Genomic DNA, 21719 nt, shown 5'->3' on the forward strand with positions numbered 1-21719 from the left:
AAGATAGTAGGACGATGTCTCAGTCAGTAGAGCTCCTGCCTGAGTTCGGAGCCCGAGCACTCATGTAAAACCCAGGAATGCTAGCACATAACTGTTAACCCTGAAAAGAGGAGCTCCATATTCCCTGAAAGATCCTCTATCAAAAGATGAAGTGGAAAACAAAACAAAAAAGAGACTTCAGACATCGCCCTCTGTCCTTCACTCACTTGTAACAGAAGCATGGTTTTCCACTTTCAAGGTGTGTACACTCATAAGAACATGTGTGAGCACCCACAAGAAAACACACACACACACACACACACACACACACACACACACACACACCAACAAAAGAAATTGCTGCCCAAACAATCCAGTTGTTCATCCTCTCTGGACATCACACTTTTTGTTGTAAAGAATGCCTTCTGGAAGGTGAGGAGGCAGAAAGCAGCATAGTTGCTAGGCAGAGCCAAGCAGGAAGCCTGAAGCCATCTTCCTTTCCCTCTGTCAGCTAACTGCCTAGCCTGCCTCAGTGCCAGTGTTCCATGCCCTTAAAGCAGTTTAGTTACAACTGTTTTGCATCCTTCACTGAGGAGCTGCTGCCCCTGGCTGGTCACTGCCATTATCATGTGGTAATTTGAAGTTTTGAAGAAGCGATACAAAGTCAGAAGTAGCATTTTAGTGTCTTCAGGGCACAAGGCAAAATTGGAGGCTCTGTGGGAAGTCTAAATAACCAGAGAAGGTATTTTATTTCCTTTCTTAATTTAATGAATTTAAAGTTTTGCATTGCAAAACAAAGACTGATTGGCTGCACAGCAATGTGAACATATGCAATGCTACTGGGCTTCACTCTGATGAGTGGTTGTGAAGGTAAGTCTTAAAAAATGTTTCACCACAACTAAAAAAATTAAGACATAGAAATGTTTGCAGAATGGATATGCCTGGTTTTTTTTTCTTTTAAAACATTTGTGAAGATACAGTGGAAACTGGTGCGTATCAAATAATAAATTTTTGCTTGTCTCTGTTCTGCCATAAAAAGTACTTATTACTAATCCTGAAGGAAGAAAATGTCTTTTATTACTGAATTTTCTTTCTTTTTAATTGATTTATTATTATATAAAATGATAATTAATATAGTGTACATTAAAGTACTATAAATATATTCTTTCATTGGGATATTAAAAAATGAACATGGAATATTATTGGGAATGCAAGATATGTGGTACTTCTTTTTTAAGATTTTATTTATTTATCGTATATGAGTGCTCTATTTGCATGTACACTTATATGCCAGAAAAGGACATTAGATCACATTACAGATGGTTGTGAGCTATCATGTGGTTGCTGGGAATTGAACTCACGACCTCTGGAAGAGCAGACAGTGCTCTTACCTGCTGAACCATCCCTCCAGCCCATGGTGCTTCTTTTTTAAATGTATTCTTTGAGAATTTTATACGGTATATTTTTTTATCATATTCTTTCCCATCCCCCAACTCCTCCCAGAGCCCCACCTCCCTACTTACCCACCCTTATGTTCTTTCACAGAAGGTATTTTTAGTCTAAAGCAATTCAAGAAACCAAACATTCTTAGGTATACCACAATACTGAGAGGACTGATGACCTTTCTGAAGTTACACACAGAATTTTCCGTGAATGTGTATGTCTTCATTTTTAAAAAAATTTCCAAGTACCCCAGCCTTCTTCATATTCCTGAAGCATCAGGTCACTCCCACTTAAGAACTACAGACTGAGTGGTACATGGCTGAAGTCTAGTTCAGAGAACGTTCCTTAGTTTACGTGGAACTAGGAAACAAGCAGTGCCCAGCCCTTCAAGAGCACCTCTCCTTTGCACGTGACCACCTGGAATCCAATGCTTCATCCTGCGGGGCTGGAAGGAGAGTCCGTCATTTCTCTCCACTTTATAGATGGGTAAATTAAGAGCTGTGCTGTCGGCTGCTAAAGCCATGGGAGCCCTTGCTTCTTGCTTTTCTGGAATACGCTCTGTTGGCCTCTCACAGCCCCTCAAGGCTTCTGAACATTGACTCTGGGTAGGCCAGGGGTTTTTAGTCCATCTGTTCTTCAAACATTCTTTTAAATATTGGATAGTCAGTGATCAAATGACACTGAAGCCATGGTGCCATCTCTGCAGCAATGGCCGCCCTCTCTTCTTTATTGTTCTTTTGTGTACTTTATTGGCAAAGGCCAGTGCGATGCCATCTTTGTCATGTACTTCTCAGTACACACTCCAGTCACACACTACAATTTTGGTCGCATATCAGTATATGGTTTTTTTTAAGTTATTACCAATTTTAACTATATAACAAAATGTACCTGCCAGTAATATCTTGTTTGTATGGCAACGAAGGGTCTGTGGTTCGCGGAGATCTGCCAAACCAGATTTGGGCGGGAATTAGAGATTCAAACGGTTTCATGAGCTACTTACTTGGTGATTATTGTTATAGTTGCAAGATCCTTGACCTTACAGAGTTTACACTCCGTAAGAAAAACGAGGGATGTACCAACCAAGAAGGTAATTTCAAATGGTGACAGCTGCTAAGGAAAAAAATTAAAATAGTAGACTAGCGAGTGAGAAAAGGAGGTGAGCTTTTTCTTTAAAATAAATGAGAGTCTATATATTTGAGCAGTGACATATGTCTACCAGCTGACAAGGAACTCAAGGAAAGATTTTTTCCTAGGCAGAACAGCAGCTACAAAGGTCCAAGAGTGAGCTGGCCTCAGCAAGTTGAAGGGACAAATAAAGGCCAATACGGCTACAGCATTAAGCAAGACTGAGTGCGGTGCACCTGGAGAAATAGGACTCAGGCAGAGTCCATGGGACCTTACCCAACAGTTAGGGCACTTGCCCTTTGTTTTGCTGCTGCTGTGACATGCCAAGCTGGAGAGTTGAGTGTTGTCAGCATCGTTGTAAGAGCAGTGGTGGGAGCTAGATTTTAGAAGGGCAGGAGAGCAGAGCAGGCTGTTGGGGTAGCCCAGACTTGGGGTGAATTAGATTCCAATAGTCAAGACTGACAGGGGAGGGGGAGGGGGAGGATCCGTACTGAGATTCACCTCATACCCCCAGCAGGCCCGCAGTCTGGCCTGTTCATCTCATCCACTGTGCTTCCACAGTGTGGCCATCTCCACATCCTCCTGGTCCTGAAGGAGGAGTCAGGAGCATCCGTCTTTCTCCCAGCCCTTTGTCACATCTGAGTATATAACACAGTGTTTCCAGAACTTTACTGCTGTGGGCCATGTGAGTCCAATCCACCGAAGGCTTCTTTCCAATAAAACATGAAACCAGGAAATGTTATTTTCATTCTATGCACTTCACTCCTTTCTCTCCTGAAGAAAGAGGAAACGAGTTCTGGCCAAGAACAAAACCACAAAAACCCAGCTTGGAGCAGGGAAGTTAGCATCTTGTCTTTTTTTTTTTTTTTTTTTTTTTCCCCTATCCCTCTGGTGGAAAACCTTGAGGGTTTTGTTTTGTTTGTGTTTAAGGCCTCCCCTGAAAAAAAAATCATTTTTCCCTGTTATGCCTAATTCAGTATGAATGGCAGGCTTTCCATCCAACATCGGTATTTTTTTTTTTATATAACTCACAATTTCTTGATGCTTTTGTTTCGTAAGTCCACTGGGGTCGTCCTGAGCCTTTGGCCTCAATCACCAAGAAACGTGGGTTTCTGGGAAGTTTTTTTGCCTTAAGCTCTTCAGCACAGATATTAAAGGGCCCCTGTCAAGTTCTGAAGGGTGTGACCGGTGCCAGAATCCCCACAAGCTGAGCCCCTGAAGGATGTGGCTGCCAGCTGGTCCCCATTCCCAGCAGAGAGGGTTGGCTTTCTGTGGTTCCCTGTGTATGGAGCTGGCCAAGTTCCCTTGGATGAAAGGCGGCCTAATATAAACTGAAAATGTTATTAATAAGCAGCCACTTAAGAATTTCCTATGACTTGCCAGTGATTTGGAGGCCTCTGTGTGAGTAGAGAGAAAAACACTGCTTGTTTTACATGGATTAAGGGATCGACATCGACATAGTCTGTCTGCCAGGGGCCTCTCGGAGCCCTTGGGGTCTTGGTGAAGACTTGGAGAAGTTCCAGAAACTCTCTCAGTCTTGGTTGTCCCATATATAAAGTGGAGATAATAATTCGCATCTCATAGTGTGGTTTGGGGATGAAACAATGACTACAGGAGAAGGGCTTAGCAGAGTCTTTTTAACACATACTCACCAAATGTTTCCTTAAAAAGCAAAGGCGAGATAAAGCCACCAGATATGGAACCAAACTGACTCCCCTTCCTTTGGCTCAGGGAAAAAAAAGGAAACGTGGCATTCCAGACACCTCCAACCCTGAAGACCAGTGAATACATACAGCATTGGACTTCTCTGGGCCTTACTGTCCTCAGCTAGGACAGCTTTGATCTTCCGACTAGCCTAGGAGAGGGTCTGTGAAATTTACAAGTTACCTAAGTTGAATGTATTTGCTGAGCTCTAGAGTACTTGGTCAGCCCAAGAGGTTATTAATATCTAATCTTTCTTCTTTATTGTATGTTAGGACATGAAGAATAGCATTTTTATGACCTTGGAAACAATTTTAAAAATCATGGTAAAAGATGTGCATAATCAAGATAATGATGTATATCTTGCGTAGTCTACAGCAAAGTATAATAAGTATCAAGTAAAGCAAAATGTATATACTGTAAAATTCCAGTTAGCACATATAGAAAGAAGTGAAGACATTTGTCCAGGGGACTAACCTAGACTATCTGTCCTAGTTTATTCTTAGCAGCGCAGCAAGTCTGACGGCTAAAGAAATCAGAGCGTCTCTGGATACCCACAGCCTTGCATAGGGATGCAGTGATGCAAGTAGCAGTGTTGCCATGGAGACACCATCCGTGGCCAAGCTCTTGTCCTCTGAGAGCTCACTCTGTCTACTCATAATGGTGCTGAATCTGCTATCTATGAGCCTGGTGGGCAGATTCCACACTGGCTTGTGGATGCTTTTTCAACAAAGCCAAAACTCCTAACAGATTGTATGTGTCATTCACCACCTGCCATCTTGTCATCATTTGATCCTGAGTCCCCTCAGTATCTTCCTGGCACCATGTCTTCCTACCTCCACATCTTTTTATTCAACTGTTAGGAGTTTTCTTAGTTTGTCCTTTTTGCCTAAACCTTTCTACTCTGCTTCCTTAAGAGAACCCTTTGTGACCCCCTCATTAATCTAAACTTCCTTAGAGTGCAATGGAAATGAGCCATCACTGAAGATCACAGTACTCTCCACTTTGCTTTAGATTTTCCCATTTTCCAAAATTGCAGTGTCTTTTGTTGTATTAGACACTTTTCTGCTGCTGTGATAAAAACACCATGACCAAGGCAGCTTATAGAAGGAAGGGTTTATTTTGGCATATGTTTCCAAGGGAGAGTCCATATGGTGGTGGAGGCATGGCAGCAGGCAGCCAGAGCAGAAAGCTGAGAGATCACATCTTCAATGGCAAACGGGAAGTAGAAAGGACAAAATGGAAGCAGGGCAAGGCCTTAAACTCCAAAAGCTGAACCCCAGTGCCGTAATTACCCCAGCAAGGCTCCACCTCCTAAGGTCCCATAGCATTCCCCAAGCAGCACTACCTCCTGGGGACCAGAGTGGTCAAATACCTGAGCTAATGGGGACCTTTCTCATTTAAAACCCCCATATACGGAAGTTACAGGGATGGTATAGTGAGCATTCATATACAGTTCTAGATTTTTCTGTTAGCATTTTGTCACATCTGTACTACATGTTCTCTACATATGTGTCCGTCTTCTCTCTCTTTCCTTTCTTCTCTCTGTCTCCTCCCCCACTTTCTCTCTCTCCCTCCTTCCCCCTATCTTTCTTTCTCACCTTCTCCTTCCTTTGCCTTTCTCGCTCCTAGCCCTACCCATAGGCTCTGCTTCCTCCCTCCTTCTCTAAACTGCTCCTTCTCTTCCTTCACTCCTCTTCCTCCCCTTCCTGTCCCCCACGCGTCTTAGTTCTGCTGGACCATCGGAGACTAGCCACACACATGATCCTTTATGCTTTAGTGTGTGTCTCCTCAGAATAAGAACACCCTCTTAGGTAAGCTAAGTACTGCCTTCCTAGAAATTATGAACTGGCTCTCTGTGATCTTCTTTCGTGTCCCAACAGGGATTCATTTGCTGCCACACCTTACAACACTGACCATGACCGACAGGACAAAGTAAATACTCAGTGGGTAACCCTCTTGCCACAAACATTCTATCACCCGCCCCGAATTCATTGACCCTCCCACTCCAGCGGATTCTAGCCTGCTACAGGAGATGCATTGTTCTGCCCCTGGCTGCTTATCTTTTCCTGTGCTGAGGACCCAGATGTGGGTTTTTTGTCAAAGACTTCTAAGAATTGGGAGATGGTAACACTGTCTCTCCATCTAGCAGCCTTATCTGGGGAATATTCAAGATAGACCCACATCCCAAGGTTCTCCACAGAGGCACCCTGGCTGTCCAGTACAGCAATCTAGTTGTGAGTATCCTACCCTTCGCTGTGTCCTGGGGTCCTTTCTCACATCTTTATTATGCCTTTTTGGATGATCTTTTGGGGATCTCATTCTAAGCCATGGCTCATCCATCACAAAGACATCCTATCTGCTGAGCTAGATACAGTAAGAGATGTTTAAGCTTAAGTTCTAAGCTAAGTTACCTGGGATAGGCTGGTTTTCAAGGAGAATGTGCTTCCATGCCTCCAAAGTACAAATTAATCTGCAGCAGGATTCAGTTATGAATTGGCATATTAAGAGGAGACACCTGGCAGTGGGAATGTCTCTGTGCTGCCTTTGGCTACGCTGGGAGAGAGGGGCACCTCTGTGCAGATGGCAGGAGTCACCAGCCAGGCAAGGAAGGGGAAGTGGGACAGAACCAGGCAGCAGGGTTCTGGCACTCAGCGCACGCCAGCCAAGCACCCAGCTGGCCTTGTCACGGTCTCCGCCCTTTCGCTCTGTGTTCATAAGGAAACCTTTTTTCCTTTCTCACAGAGATAGAAATCTTTCTTCCAGACATGGCAAGTGTCAGGGTTCATGTCCTTCATTCAGTCTGAACGTTTGCCAAACAAGGGATAAACAAAGTATTGTGACTGGAGGGGGGAGGTGAAGGAGCCAGAAAGGCTGCGTATAACCGGATGTGCCGACGTCTGGGTATCAGGACAGAAACCTGGGAATTCCAGGGAGAAGTGCATTAGAAGAAAGATCTTCCAGATGCCCACCAAAGTGGCATGCCTCCAGCTCTTTACGTATGTGCTTAGGCTTTAGGACAGGCTGTTGTCCAACCAGTTTGGCCACTGCCATCAATGCAGTCGGGAGGAGGGAGGAAGGAGGCTACCATACATGACACCTCCTGTGAACAAGTCCAGGGGCCACCCTCCACCTCAGTGCCTTTGGGCAGGCGTGCCTGCTCCCCCAGTTCTGGGAAAACCCCACCCCAGTTGTATTCATCTAACTGCTTGACAGGCAATAGGCTGTTGAGGGCAGCTCAGATGTCCCTTCAGTGGGGAGGGCTTTCCCCTACCCACCCAGTCCCTTCCTGCTGTAATATTTATCACAATCGAAAATGGGAACGTTTATCCCTGTTTACTTGACTGTTATTTGTCTTCTCTTAGCTTGAAGTCCCATGGGAATGTAGAGAATTTCTGCCTCATAATTAAGGCAGACTGTTATCTAATGCCCAGAAACGTAAAACACAGTAGATTGTCAGTCCGTGTTGTTAGATTGCTGGGAAGTGAGTTGATGGGTTCGTATGGACTGACGGGTGAGTAGACGGATTATTGGCAGGAGGATGGATGAAGAGGAGGAAGGAAAATCTGGGCACTTTACTGAGAACAGAGTCATGGGAAGCATTGGTCTTGGGGTTGGATAACACAGGTTCTGATTTATGTAAACCTTAGCCAAGTTACTTATGAGTTTATGCCTACACTTCTGAATCTGACTTCCAGATCCTGTGACCGTCTCAGGGCCAGCAGGTTTTCCTTCAGTTCTTACCCACTCAGTCAAGCACAACAGGGTGTGTCTTTCTAACCAACATCATTTATCTGCTTCCTTCCTCCGGGCATCCTAAAGCCTGGTAAACATCTTTTTACCCAAAATGGCCCAAAAGGAGTCACCTCTCAGAACCTGGTATTGCCAAAGGCCAGAAAACGTGAATGAACGTTTGGCTTATTGAGGACTGATGGAATGGGTCAGGTGAAGAGTGGATATCTTGTTGGGAATGCGGGGAAGGTGGGCAGTGGAGCTGGTGAAGGAAGCCAGGCTCCTTTCCACAAAGCAGCTCCGTTAGGTGGTTTCAAGTGATTAAGTTATCATAGCATTGGTGAGTGTGTGACTGATACAGAGAGATGAAATTCAGAGCCAAATCTTAGTGGTCTTAAATTGTCCCCGCTTTATCTCTCTCCTCTTGTCCAGAAAATGGGAAGTTGACAACTAATGAAATCTGTTTTTCAGATGTGTTGTAGCTAACCTTTCAGTCTGTGGTACCCACAGTTAGACGCATAATTCCCACACCAGCAGTTACCTTCCACACTAAGTTAAAGTCTGAATCCTGGTTCGGGGTACCAGTTCAGAAGGAATTGAGGTATCTGTACTGAATAATGTACATCAATTTGCTGAGAATGAATGGTGTGTGTGTGTGTGTCTTTAGGTCTGTGTGTGTGTGCTTGTGCATGTGTGTACTTGTCTGTGTTTATCTGTGTATCTGTATGTTGCTAATGTCTTATTGTCCAGGCCAGAGTCTTATCCCCTGATTCATAGGGAACACATAGATTGGAGTCTGCTTTCCAGCTTCTTAGTATTAAGGGAAAAATGGTTCAGCAGCTGTTTCTGTTTAACAGTGATTATCTTTGGGATTGTGAGTATTTAGAATTTTTTTCCTTCTTCTTTCTTATCTGTAATTTGTGACTTCTTGCTACATTAATTGTAGGTTAAGGAAAAGAAAGCAGTAACTTTAAATTATAAGTATAATAAACAGAAAAATGCTTTCCTCTTTATTACTCTGAATAAAATGAGTGATATTTTGGCCTTTGGCCTATGATAGTCATCGGAGAATTTAAATACCTAGGGACACATTTGTCAGTTGGGGAAAAACTGGATACCTCTGGGTTATGCTAGCCTTTTGTCTTTAACAGAGGTTTGCTTTCACAGAGTCCCATTCGCTGCCTGAGACATGGCTTTGTTGAATCCTCCTATTGGTCACTTGGTTTATAAAGGGTCTAAGATGCTTTAAGCAGTCTGCCTGACCCTAAGCAGGTACCTGCCCCTGATCTGGCCTAGGACTTGAGACCATGGAACCCATAACCCAGGGGATGTGGGAGGCAGGGGAATAGATGGCGAGTTGGAAGCAGAGATGTGTAGTCTTGCCTCTCAAATGGGACGCTTCTACACACAAGATGCCCAGATGAGTGGCAGTCAGGCTGAGTGTTATAAAACCCTCCAACGTGGCAATTACTTGGGGTTGATATAAATCCTCTTGAAAAAGTTCAAAAATGTTCATTGCCTAGATTTCTTAGACCATCATTTCGGCTGTTAGAACTCATCCTAGTTTCTAGCCAGTCTTGGTGGCACACGCCTTTAATCCCAGCACTCGGGAGGCAGAGGCAGGTGGATTGCTGTAAGTTCGAGGCCAGGCTGGTCTACAAAGCGAGTCCAGGACAGCCAAGGCTACACAGAGAAACCCTGTCTCAAAAAGAAAAACAAAAAACAAAAACAAAAACAAAAATAGACTGTGATCTAAAAGGGTCTTTCCATCCTAGGGACTATTTACAGAAGAACATCCTCATGTGTTCAGAAGACTCCTGCATGGTAATCCACTGACATCCTTATGAGCATGCTCAATCATGTGCCCTGATTGAGATCTGTCTAATCCATGGCAGGGATATGGCCTCTACTCCCAAGTATCTCCTGTTGCAATGACTTGGCAACAAAATGAACAGTTTCCTATGACCAGATTCATGATTAAGAGCTAGTGTATATGAGCATGAGCGCATGTGTGTGTGTGTATGTGTGTGTGTGTGTGTGTGTGTGTGTGTGTGTGTGAGAGAGAGAGAGAGGGGGGGGGGGAAAGAGAGAAGGAAAGAGAGAGAGAAAGAATTATCTATCAGAACTTTTGTTTTATTTCTTTCCATCTTTCAAGTGTACATAGTCCCTGTTTTGATAGAGCTTAAGAATTACTTAGAGGATCTGGGGAATATGAGGCTCTCCAGGCTTTTGTCTATGGAACCCCAATCATGAAGAACCACAGACTGGCCTGGAGTTTGGAGAAGAAGTTGAGCAGCGTAAGTGAGGTCGGGCTTGCCATCTCGGCTTATAGCATCAATTTAGACAGCTCAATTTATATAAGAAGCTACCCACATATAGTTTCTTTTACAAAATATATATATATATATATATATTTATATATATATATATATATATATATATATATATATATATATATATTGATAAAAGGGAAATGGGTAAAGAAGGCAGAAAAGGAAGATTTAAAGCTGCTTATAATCACTCTGCACCTGTCAGAAATGTTCGCAAGTGAGGCAGAGTCTTTGCACTCACGCGTCACCCTCCCATCAACTTTTACTGCATTCATCCACATCATGCAAGTCAGTTCATTGGCATAAATCATTAGTATTCATGCAAATGCAGGTGGTCACTGGCGGGAATGGTTCGGCTATGCTGAGGTAATTCAGGAGATGGCCCCCACCTGGCAATATATCGCATAACTTACAGAAGAGGGGGTTGCGGATTCCATGCTGCAAAGCCAAGTGCATTGATCACTGCAACTATGGTGAGGCATTTGCAGAGGTGATTTGTGGGTACAGGCTGGGAAGGGAGGTGAACACAGCATTTCCACTCTTTGAATCAGGGATGATTTCTTGGAAACCTGTCATAGACAAATCTAATTATGTACAGGTAGGATGTCAACTCTGACAGAATGAAACCAATGCTGTGTGTGTGTGTGTGTGTGTGTGTGTGTGTGTGTGTGTGTGTACTCAAGCAGTTTCTATGTTCATGAGTGTGTATTTTTTATAAAATCAAAATCTCATAGTATTCACACACACACACACACACACACACACACACACACACACACACTCCTGATTATGCTTCATTTGGGTGAAATTATTTAATTAGTGTATGAAAGAGAAAGCTGTTGGCTGCCACTGTATTTTCAAAAAGGGAAGAAAGGGATTGAACAAGCAGAGAGAGGTCCCTCCTGGTTTACCTCCATCTCACTGCTTCTTTCAAAGCGCCTCAGACTTGGGTTTCCAACTTGTAAATAGAGATTATTAAATTAGGTTCTCCAATTGTCAGGGACTCACTTAAAGGTTGCAGATTCTGTGCAAGTAAAATATGCATTGCTGTGGGAGCCCCAGTTAATTATAAGCGAGGGGTAGAAGGCTGGCAGGGAGCAGAGAAGACAGATAAAGCCCTTGTGGTTTTGATTTCCTGGGTTTATTTTCTTTCCCTTGTTCTCCCTGACTTTGCTTTTTCTGAGTGATTTGTTGATGTTGTTCAGGAGTAAGCAGCTACTCCAAGTGAAATCAAGTGTGTCTTCTGTAATATTTGTGCAGGGCTTGCCAGGACTTCCTTTGGCTCCTCATTCTGCCCTCCCTTTAGGGATTGCTCCTGACAAGTTAGAAAGAAGGCATATAATAATGACTTCAGAAGATGATCAACTTCCCTGGCCCTTAGGAGAATACAAATGAAACCACAATTAGGTACCATTGTCATATCCACTAGGAGGGCCACAGTCGACAAGGTAGACCCTAACACTTATGGCAAGAGTTAGACAAAGTGTCACCTGCCTGCCTTCACTGAAGGTGGGAACTTAAAATTGTTTAGGTATTTCAGAACACAATTTGCTGGTTCTTCTCCAAGGTGATGTGCATACAGTTACCATATGATGTTGTGATTCAGTTGCCAGGTATATGCCTAAGAGAAATGATAGTGTAGATCTGTATAAAATCTTGAGCCTAGACACTGAAATTGGATTTACTAAAAAAAAAAAGAGAGAGAGAGAGAGAGAGAGAGAGAGAGAGAGAGAGAGAGAGAGAGAGAGTCCAAATATCTACCAGTTGATAAATGCACAAATTTGATACAACCCTACAATGGAATCTTTCTCAGCAATAAATAAAACCATCCCACAGACTGATGCATACGTGCAGCATGGACAAACTATAACATTATTTTACATGAAAGAAGCTAGTTTCAAAAGAATATATTTTTGCATGATTCCTTTATGTGAAATGTCCAAAATAGGCAAAACCAACAGGGACAGAAAGATTAGTGGTTGTCAGGGTATGTGAGCTTGGGCTATGAGACGTTACTGTTCGTGTTCATGGTTTTAGTGGGGGTGTCTAAAATTAGTGGTGATTGTGAAATTCTGACTATATTAAGAGCTAGTGAATTATATGCTTTGGAAGGGTGGGTTCTCTGCTATGTGAATTATCTGAACAAAGCCGTTGTCACAAAATTTAGACACATGGAGATTAGAATTCTGGGCTCTTTCATTGCCTTTATAGTATGCTACAAAAAGATCTGTATACACATGAATAGCTTGTTAAAGTTCTCCTCCTCAGTGGGGAAATAGAAGGATCCAGAGGGTCCTGGAAACCTACAAGAAGAACATTATGACAGGTGGATCTGGGTCCTGGGGTCCTGCTCAAACTATGGCACCAGCCAAGGACAATATAGGCAGTAAACTTCGAACCCCTACCCAGACCTAGCCGATGGATAGGACATTCTCCACCATTGAGTGGAAAGTGGGGTCTGACTTTTATACGAACCCTAGTGCCCCATTTTTGACAATGTCCCCTTGATAGGGAGGCCTGGTGGCACTCAGAGGAAGGATAACAGGTCACCAAGAAGAGACTTGATACCCTATGAGCATATACAGGGGGAGGAGGTCCCCCTCAGTCACAGTCATAGGGGAGGGGAGTAGGGGAAAAGTGGGAGGGAGGGAGGAATGGGAGGATACAAGAGATGAGCTAACAATTGAGATGTAATATGAATAAATTAATAAAATATTAGGAAAAAAATAAAGTTCGCCTCCTCCATTCTATCCTGTTTATTTTACTGATAAAAGAGAGAAATGTGTGTGTGTTGCTTGACCTTACTGTTTCACTGCTGTGGTATTTAGATAGGGATAAGGAAGTAGCTGGAAACCTTGAAGAAGATGCTCGGCTGGAAGAATTTGCATCCTTGATGGTGCTATGGACACACTACTTAGTCAGGAGGACCAAAGCCAGGCATGGTAGCACACACTTGTAGTTTCAGCAGTGCCGAGGTCGAGGGAGGCTGAGACGGGTGGATCCCTGGGGCTTGCTGACCACCAGTCTAGGCTACCCTATCTCCCGAAACAAGGTAAACATCACCCCACCCAGGAAACACTTCTCTCTCTCTCTCTCTCTCTCTCTCTCTCTCTCTCTCTCTCTCTCTCTCTCTCTCTCTCTCTGAAAAAAAAATTGAGATGTGTGAGCTTATGTAAAATAACTACAAGCAATGTTACATTTTAAGTTGCTAATTAAGACTCTGAATCATGAACCTTTAATGGTGATGAAATTATCTTCCTGTAAAGATCTTGAGAGGACATTTGTTTTAGGGGAAAATGTTTGTTCTTACTCCTAAAAGAAAAAAAAAAAAGCAAAACAAAACATCCCATGGTTCTTTTTATAACAGACTTTTTTTTTCTTCTGTTTTGCATGATTTAAGAACTTAAAAAAAAGGGAACATGTCAGTGCTTGTTAAATCTGGTAATATTTCTGGTTAGTGTGGGATTCTATATATTTAAATCTATTACAGTGGATATTGCAGTGAAGGGAATTGTGGTTATAGCACATATCTATTGGTCTACATTGTGTGTGTGTGTGTCTGTGTGTGCGCGCGCACACACTTGGATGCGGATTCCAAAGAAGGTTGGATCTGTGTATCAACATGCTCACCTGATTTCCTAAGTGGTTTTCATATGACACACAAATGTTGTGTCCTTTATAAGCCAATGTTCCCTAGCTTGTAGCTGGTGACTGTGTTTATGGGTTAGAATCCAAAGGCTGGCAGCCTCTTGAAAAAGCAAACGTGTTTTTTTTTCCTCCTTCTGACCTGTTGCGTTTGCCGCCCACAGGAAGATCTGCCTGCACTGCAAGTGTCCCCAGGAGGAGCACATGGTAACGGTGATGCCACTGGAGATGGAGAAGACCATCAGCAAGCTCATGTTTGACTTCCAGAGGAACTCCACCTCAGACGATGACTCGGGCTGCGCTTTGGAAGAGTATGCCTGGGTGCCCCCGGGGCTGAAGCCGGAGCAGGTAGCCACCGTCCTTTCCCATGCCTTTAACTTGAACTGGTGTCTTTCCAGGGCTCCCACACCCCAGCGATAATGCACAGATGAGTCCAGGATATCCCAGGCCTCAGTGGGAAGCGGAGCTGAGCCTAGAATAACCTATCACTAATTCATTCTGTATTGTCACTGTCAACTGTTTGTTTGTAGACTGTCTGGAGACATCTTAGAAATGCTAACTATTAGACTGTACGTTTTGGAGTGTGGGGAGAGGAAGCACAATGGCACCAACGCGAATCATCACATTTAGAGGCTTTATAAAGCAGTGGTTCTCAACCTGAGGGTCGCGACCCCCTCAGGGATCACTTATCAGATATCCTGCATATCAGATATTTGATTCATAAGGATGGCAAAATTATTGTTATGAAGTAGCATAATTATGAAATAATTTTATGGTCGAGGGGGGGGTGGTCACCACAACATGAGGAACTATATTCAAGAGTAGCAGCCTTAGGAAAGTTGAGAACCACTGCTCATAAAGAAATCCGAGGACTTTTCTTCTCAGCAGTGTATGCTATGTTTAACAATTAAATTTGATGTCACTTTATAAAGGCACCGCCTTTCCTGGAGATACTCCTGTCACTACTCACAGGCTGTAAACATTACTGGCCTGATGAGAATATCTTTTCTCTTGGCTTCTTTCTGTTTTGCATTTCCCCCAGTGATGCCAAGCATTGTCTTGCGTTCAGTGGTAGTTGGTGCTTTCTCTTCCAGAAGTCTGCAGTCAGCCTAGCAGCACATCTGTAAGCTGGAGCCTCTTACCATCTCCCTGATAATGACTTTCAGAGACAGCTAGGATCTTACGAGGAGTGTTAAATACTATTGTCTTCCCCTGCACCATTAAATTCTTGGGAGGTCTCCGCGCCTGGTGGAGTATTTAGAAGCTCAAACAGCAGGCCGTCCTGTGTCAGGAACGTTAAGTGTGATAATGCTTTCAGGAAAAGTGCTTTGTAATTAAGACCCAAGAATCCACTAGTAACTAAAGATGTGTCTCTGATCAGCCATGTTCCATGTTCTTTGTCCCTTGTCCTACTTTCACTTCTGTTTCTGTGATAAAACACTCTGGAAAGAAAGAAAGAAAAAGAAAGAAAGAAAGAAAGAAAGAAAGAAAACAAAGACAAGACAGGGGTGGGGGGAGGGAAGCAGCACTGGGGAGGAAAGGTGCGTTTTAGCTCACAAGTCCAGATCTCGTTTCAGAGATGTCTGTGGCCGAAGCTTGAGACAGCTAGCCTCGTCACATCTACAGTCAAGGGCAGAGAGAATGAACATGCGCACGTGTGCTTGCTCGAGCCCAGTTCAGATTCTCCGCCCTTACGCAATCCAGGACTCTGCCTAGCAAATGCTGCCTCCCTTGGTGGGCCGGGTGTTTCCACACCAATTAACTTAATTGAGGCATGCCCACCGGCCAACCCGATGCAGACAGTTCCTCATTATGACTCTCTTCCCAAGTGATTCTAAATTGTGTCATCTTGACAATTAATGCTACCCCATCCATATTGCTGTACCAGATTGGCGTCTGAAATCTGTCTTATAGGTATGGTTTGACTAGCTGGAGAACTATTGTATAAATTTCATATATAAGTTTATATATAAACTATATATATATATATATATATATATATATATATGAATAAAAACTAAACATTATTATACAAGGACTTTAAAAGAAAAAGCCAGTGTATTAAGAGCTGATGGTCAGGAGGGATAACAGTGCTGGGCGCCAGCCAAGCTCAAGAGGTTCACCTTCAGTAAAGACTCCACCTGCTTCCCCGAGATGCCTTCCCCCTGGTCCAAGTCCTCCACCTCCCTATAGGGGCCATGGACCTTCCTCCCGCCCACGATGAGTTATGCCTTCTGGCCAACATGATGCAGACTGCACAGATCTTGAAGGGAGCCTTCATTCAGCAGATCCAATAATTTTTTTTCCACCCATGTGCTACTAACTCCGGGCTAGTCAGTAGCTCCCAGCAGTCCTCACCCTTTCCCCCAGCCTCTGACACATTTGATGGCTCCAGCTCCCTTCTGTGGCCCTCTCTTCAGAACGTGGATATCCGTGTTTGAGGATGCTGCCTGCTTCTGGATCAATTGCAGGGGCATCACCACGGCCCTTGTCAAGGGCTTTATGCTTGTACGGAGGAGTGGGCACTCTTCTTTCTCCTTTGGCCCCAGTGCCTCCTGGGCCGGTCTCCAAGTTCTTTCCCTCTACTGTCTTAATGAGTACCATTCGCTCTCGCTTTGGGATACTCAGTAGAGGTGTTCCTTGGCTCCCCTGGGAGCCCAGCAAATGACCCAAACTCAGGAGGTTCTCCAACATGGCTGGATCCATGTTGCTTAGCTTCTGTAAGAGGCTTGGTTTCTGGGAGGCAGAGGCTGGAGCTGCTGCAGACTCAGGGCTTCCAGTTGATTCTTCTTCAAGGCCTTTGGCTTTCTTTGCCTCTGATGGGCCTAGCAGTTCTTTCTGAGACAGCTTAACGGGTGCCAAGGCATTAAGCTGTAGACTCACACTGGTGAAAGGCCAGTTAATCACCTCCTTGGACTTAGTAGTTCACTACTAAGTTCAATGCTGAGATTGTATCCAGGTAAAAATGTCTTTCAGAAGCAATGTTGGTGATGAGGATGCTAGGAGCTGAGCCACCCAGAAAGTCCTGAAGTAGGCAAGCGAGCTTGCTGTCCTGGTATGGAATCCAAGGGAGGCCCTGGTTTAGTGCATCTACCACTTTCCCAGTACAAAGAGGGAGGTGTTGATGGCCCCACTCTTCTTGAGCCGAAGGCCCTGGTTGCCTGTGCAACAGTTGTCTTCGGAACCAGGCAAATCAATAAGATACAGTTTTCCTTCCCTCTGGAGAAAGGGAGCCGAACAGTCACACTGCTCCACCTTGACCAAGAACACTGAGTGACTACGGGAAAGGTGCTGGCTAAGCCGGGTGGCTCCTATAATGCGATTTCTACTGGCTGGCAGGAAATGCTGCTCAAAGTCAGAGAAGCTAGCGGTGGGCTTCTGTGTGAGGCCTCAAATCAGGATGTTCCCTCCACAGCTGTGTCAGATTGCTAGGTCTCCTGATGTAGGATCCAAAAGGTCTAATACCTTTTCCTGGTAGATCTCTAAGTAGGACATAGTGACAGAAAGGTCCCATGGCCAGCTCTTGACACATGCTTCCCTTGTAAGCTGCAGGAGGTCCATGAGAGGCAGGAATTGTTCTGGGCTACCCAGCATTATGTGTGTCTTCCCTGCCCCAGGGGGCCCATAGGCAAGTGCGCTGGCATTCCGCCCTTCCAGCAAGTGCTGTGGGATGGGTTGTACTGAACCTACATAGTTGCCCTGCTGAGAGTGCTCTTCTCTGGGCATCAAACTGATATTCGAGTGTCTCCTGGTCTTTCCTCCAGTTGGCCACCTCAAGAGAGCAGCTGTCTGTGCATCTCACACAGGGGGTTCATTGGCTTCTGTTTGTTCACCCATAAATGGTCGCAGTTGTACAGCCACCTTTACTGGAGCTGGAGGTGGCCGCTGTCCAGCTCCTTCCTTGATTAGACAGTGACCAGCTCCTGAGCTGGCCGCCACCACCTCCCACCGCTGCAGCCTCGCCTTGGCCCCAGCGTCCATATTCATCCAGTCTTTGAGCCCAGTTCTCTCTTTTGAACTGCCCGGGGCCCTGCCAACTTTATATATTTTCACATATACGTTTATATTTCTTTTTTTTTTTTTTTTTTTTTTTTTTTTTTTTTTTTTTTGCAATGCTAGAGCTTGAACTGAGGGCCTTGTGTGCTCTGGGTAAATGTTATTACCACTGAGCTGTGATCCCAGCCCCCAAATGTATACAGCCAGCTGAAATATTTGAAGATCTAGAATTTTGTTCCTGCAGAAATAGAGTTGCTTGGGCTTGCGCACTGGCCGTTCTCTTCAGACACTCTCTGATGCCAGTAAGTCATCTCAGCTTCCGCTCTATCCACTGAGTCTTCTGACACTGTTTCCCTATGTGGACTTCAGCCCTGTGATCTCTCTACCCATCACACATAGAAAAGAAAGCATCTTGGATGAAAAACAGTCACAGAAAACCTTTCCATGAGAATCAAAGGCAGTGCTTTTTGGGGGGGATTTTGGCAGAAAAACAACAGTAAAGTACTTTCTCGTAGCTTGTGGGTTGAGATTATTTGTCTCTTTTACTCTGTCTAAAGATTACATTGTTGAAGAATTAATTTAAAAAGAGAGAGAGTATCTGAACTTATCGAGGCATTTGGATAGGGTGCCACTGACCGGACGCCACTGGCACAGCTGCTGCCGCCGCCTGAAAGTCACTGACATAGCTGCAGCTCTGAGCGGTGAGTTTGTACACCTGGGCAGGTCTGGGAGCTTGTCCTCGTTTTCCCGCTGGCCTCATTTCTAGTAACTTCTTTTGTGGTCCACGTTGTTGTCATTGTTCCTCACCTGAAAGGACATTGCCTCCTGATGAGTTAGGCCCTGGCTTTTCCAATGTTCCCGCTTGAATGGACTCTTCTCTGAGACCACTAACAATCTTCAGTGATGCTCAGACTCCAGGAAGACCTCCTACAGATGCTGACTGAAGAAAACGGACCGCTGTGGAAGTTAAGTTCTTAACTAAACCCACAGTCCTAATTGCGAGCGAACATATTCTAATCGCAAGTGGCTGTAGGCCAGCTGACTCATTCTGCTGTCTGGAGAAGATGTAAAACTGGAGTTTTTAAATATATTTTGAAAGAAACTGGTGAGCACTGTTAAACAAATGGTTGGAGTTGTGCCCAGGGAAAGGCTGTTCCCCTCTCTCACAGTCGCTCTTCGGGTGTCCTTGGTTCCCAGCAGTCATGGGACCTCTGCCTGAAACCTCTGTGATGCACATAACTAGAAAGGAAAATCGCCCCCAGACACAGAATATCAGGGTGTTTGAAGGGTTCTATATTTACCCCTAAAAAATGTGAGTCTACTATTAAAAGTTTTTAAAGAGGTCATTTTGCATGATAGAAATGGGCTTCAGGTTTGAAATTTTGAGAGCCTTTAAAAAAACTATTATTTATTAAGATATTTATGAGTTTAAAGGTTTTTTAGAAGCTGTCTGGTATGCACTTAGATTAGGAAAAATGTCTGAGCCCTGAATGCATTTCCTTCATAAAGTTCTGCTTTTTAATATCACACCAGTTGTCTATGAATTGAGAGAAACTATTTTTCTATCAAGAGAAACTATGGTGAATATGAAAAATGCTTTGTGCCAGAGGCAAAAATATTAAAGACTAATTAGGGCGGAGAATAATGTACTTTCATTTTGGTTTGGAATCTTCCCTCTCATTCCATGACTGTGGGGCTGATTGTATACCTTCAGGTGATAGTCTTATTACTCTTCCTCTTGAGTAATTCCTCCACTTTAATAGAATGCGTGTGAAATTCATCTCACGTTCAGAGAATTACCCCTGAATATGGACATTCAGTTTCATAAAAATCCACTAGCTTCTAAGCTGAACCTTCTTACACTGGTGCAAAAATGGCAAAGAGACAAGACGATGCTGGAAAAGCAGCCACCTCATGATTTCAAACGCCTCAAAGCTCACTGGTGCTAACCACTCAGATCCTCTGCTTCGGCACGCTGCGTGTTAAGGAGTTTGACATCATCTGGAAAACCCTGAGGTAGCCAAGCAGAGAGCTGCAGTCTACCCTTAGGAGGCCACTGGAAGTCGTTTTCAAGGCTCCAGTTTTCATTCAGCCTCAATAAGTATAGCCATCTTCTATAAGTGGCTTTTTGATAAGAATATAATAGATATTCCTAAGCAAGTTTAAATAAAGCAAATAGCAAGCAAGATTTCTCACTGTCAGCATTTCTAGATGGGTAGTGCTCAGTGGAGGAGAAGTTTAATATATTATGCAGTGGCTAGCAGCATCCCTCACCTCCACCTACCAGATGCCAGGAGCATTTCCCATGTCTTCAACATTGCCGCGTGTTCCTAAAGGATTAGATAGCAATCGGATGGAGGTGATGTTAAAAGTTGGAGTGTAAGGACTGAAGAGATGGCTCACTGGCTAAGAGCATTTGTTGCTCTTGCAGAGGACCCAGATTCTGTTCCTAGCAGCACCCACATGGTGGCTCACACCCATCCTTAACTCCAGTTCCAGGGGATCTGATCCCCTCTCGTGGCCACTTCAAGCACCAGGCACGCACATGGTGGCAAAATACTCATACATACAAAATAAAATAAACATATCATATATCTATAGACAGACAGATACTTAGCGTGTGCCTCACCAAGCATCTGGTCCAGTTAAGATAAAAGAGGATGGCTCTATTTAACACACATTCATTGGCCACGCCTCATATTTTGGCTCCTACATACCAGCTGCTCTCTCGTAATATGGCCAAGGGCTTAGTCGAGTATTAGAGCTGACCCACTGTTTTTTGAGGCTGTCCCTGTCTTCTCCACTAAGTCAAAACAGGGACTAGAATAGGAAGAACCTGTTGTGGGTGGTTCCCCAGGTTAGAAGTAGATTTCTTCCTCTTTTATAAAGGGAAGATTTATAGTAAAAAAGAAATCAAGTGGGAGCTGGAGAGATGGCCCAGTGGTTAAGAACACTTGGTTCCCAATTCTGAGGACCAGAATTTAGATCCCAGTAGCTGTGTCTGTGGCTCACAAGCACATGTATTCCAGGTTCAAAGGATCTTGTGATCTTCTGTCCTCTGCAATCAGTTGCACACACATAAGTACCTGTACTCACACAGACATGTGCACACACACGTGCACATACACACACACACACACACACACACTAAACTAAATAAAACAAATATTTTCTAAAAGAAAATAGGAAGCATCTAAAACAGCAAATGACAGCAATCCTTTCCACCAAGGGAGAAAATTATATCCCAAACTTTTTAGAATGTTCAAGTATTTGTGTATATAGAGAGGGGTATCATTTTTGTGTGAACTTGGATAAAAATATGTGATGTTGTTCTCTACCTTCCCTGATGTGGTTTTTTTTCTCTCTTCTTGTATTGTAAACATTTTTCTGTATCAGTTTACTTCAGAGCAAATTCTCTTCTGTGGTGATTAGACTGTCCACCCTAAAGTGTCACCCACCACTAGGAGGCTGAAACATTTGGAAATGTATGTTTGGGGACTTGGGGGAGTTAATTCTCTAAAGGACTCGGGGATCCTACCAGTCTAGAGTGGGACTTTGAGACACTGAACCCCTAAAAATAGCCACATGAGCCAAAGGAGGGTGGCTGCTATTGACACAAGGAGCTCACGGCTGGATTTAACCACGGTGTTGTTGTTATTTCACATCTGAATGGTGCACAACAACCACGGTAGGGGAAGAGGTCCTCTTCTGTCAGAGATCTCAGGGAGGGGAAGAGGGTGGACGAGGGAGGGGGTGGGAATGGGAAGA

The 21719-nt window shown here is 44.1% G+C and overlaps 1 protein-coding gene and 1 pseudogene across 5 annotated transcripts in view; one reads left to right on the forward strand and one right to left on the reverse strand.

The window, feature by feature from the left end:
* PRICKLE2 (prickle planar cell polarity protein 2) overlaps positions 1–21719 on the forward strand; it is a 348904-nt gene that overhangs the window by 245542 nt on the left and 81643 nt on the right. For all 4 annotated transcript variants that reach the window (XM_084765612.1, XM_084765613.1, XM_084765615.1 and 1 more), the window contains one exon: positions 14120–14303. In XM_084765612.1, the coding sequence (XP_084621738.1) occupies positions 14120–14303 (184 nt within the window). The remainder of the gene's footprint in view (positions 1–14119; positions 14304–21719) is intronic.
* On the reverse strand, positions 15434–19089 carry LOC311588128 (kinesin-like protein KIF22; annotated as a pseudogene). The gene has a single exon. The product of its transcript is annotated as a kinesin-like protein KIF22 (transcript).

The sequence above is a fragment of the Acomys minous genome (assembly GCF_964271855.1).
Source record: "Acomys minous genome assembly, chromosome: 17".
Classification (NCBI taxonomy): domain Eukaryota; kingdom Metazoa; phylum Chordata; class Mammalia; order Rodentia; family Muridae; genus Acomys; species Acomys minous.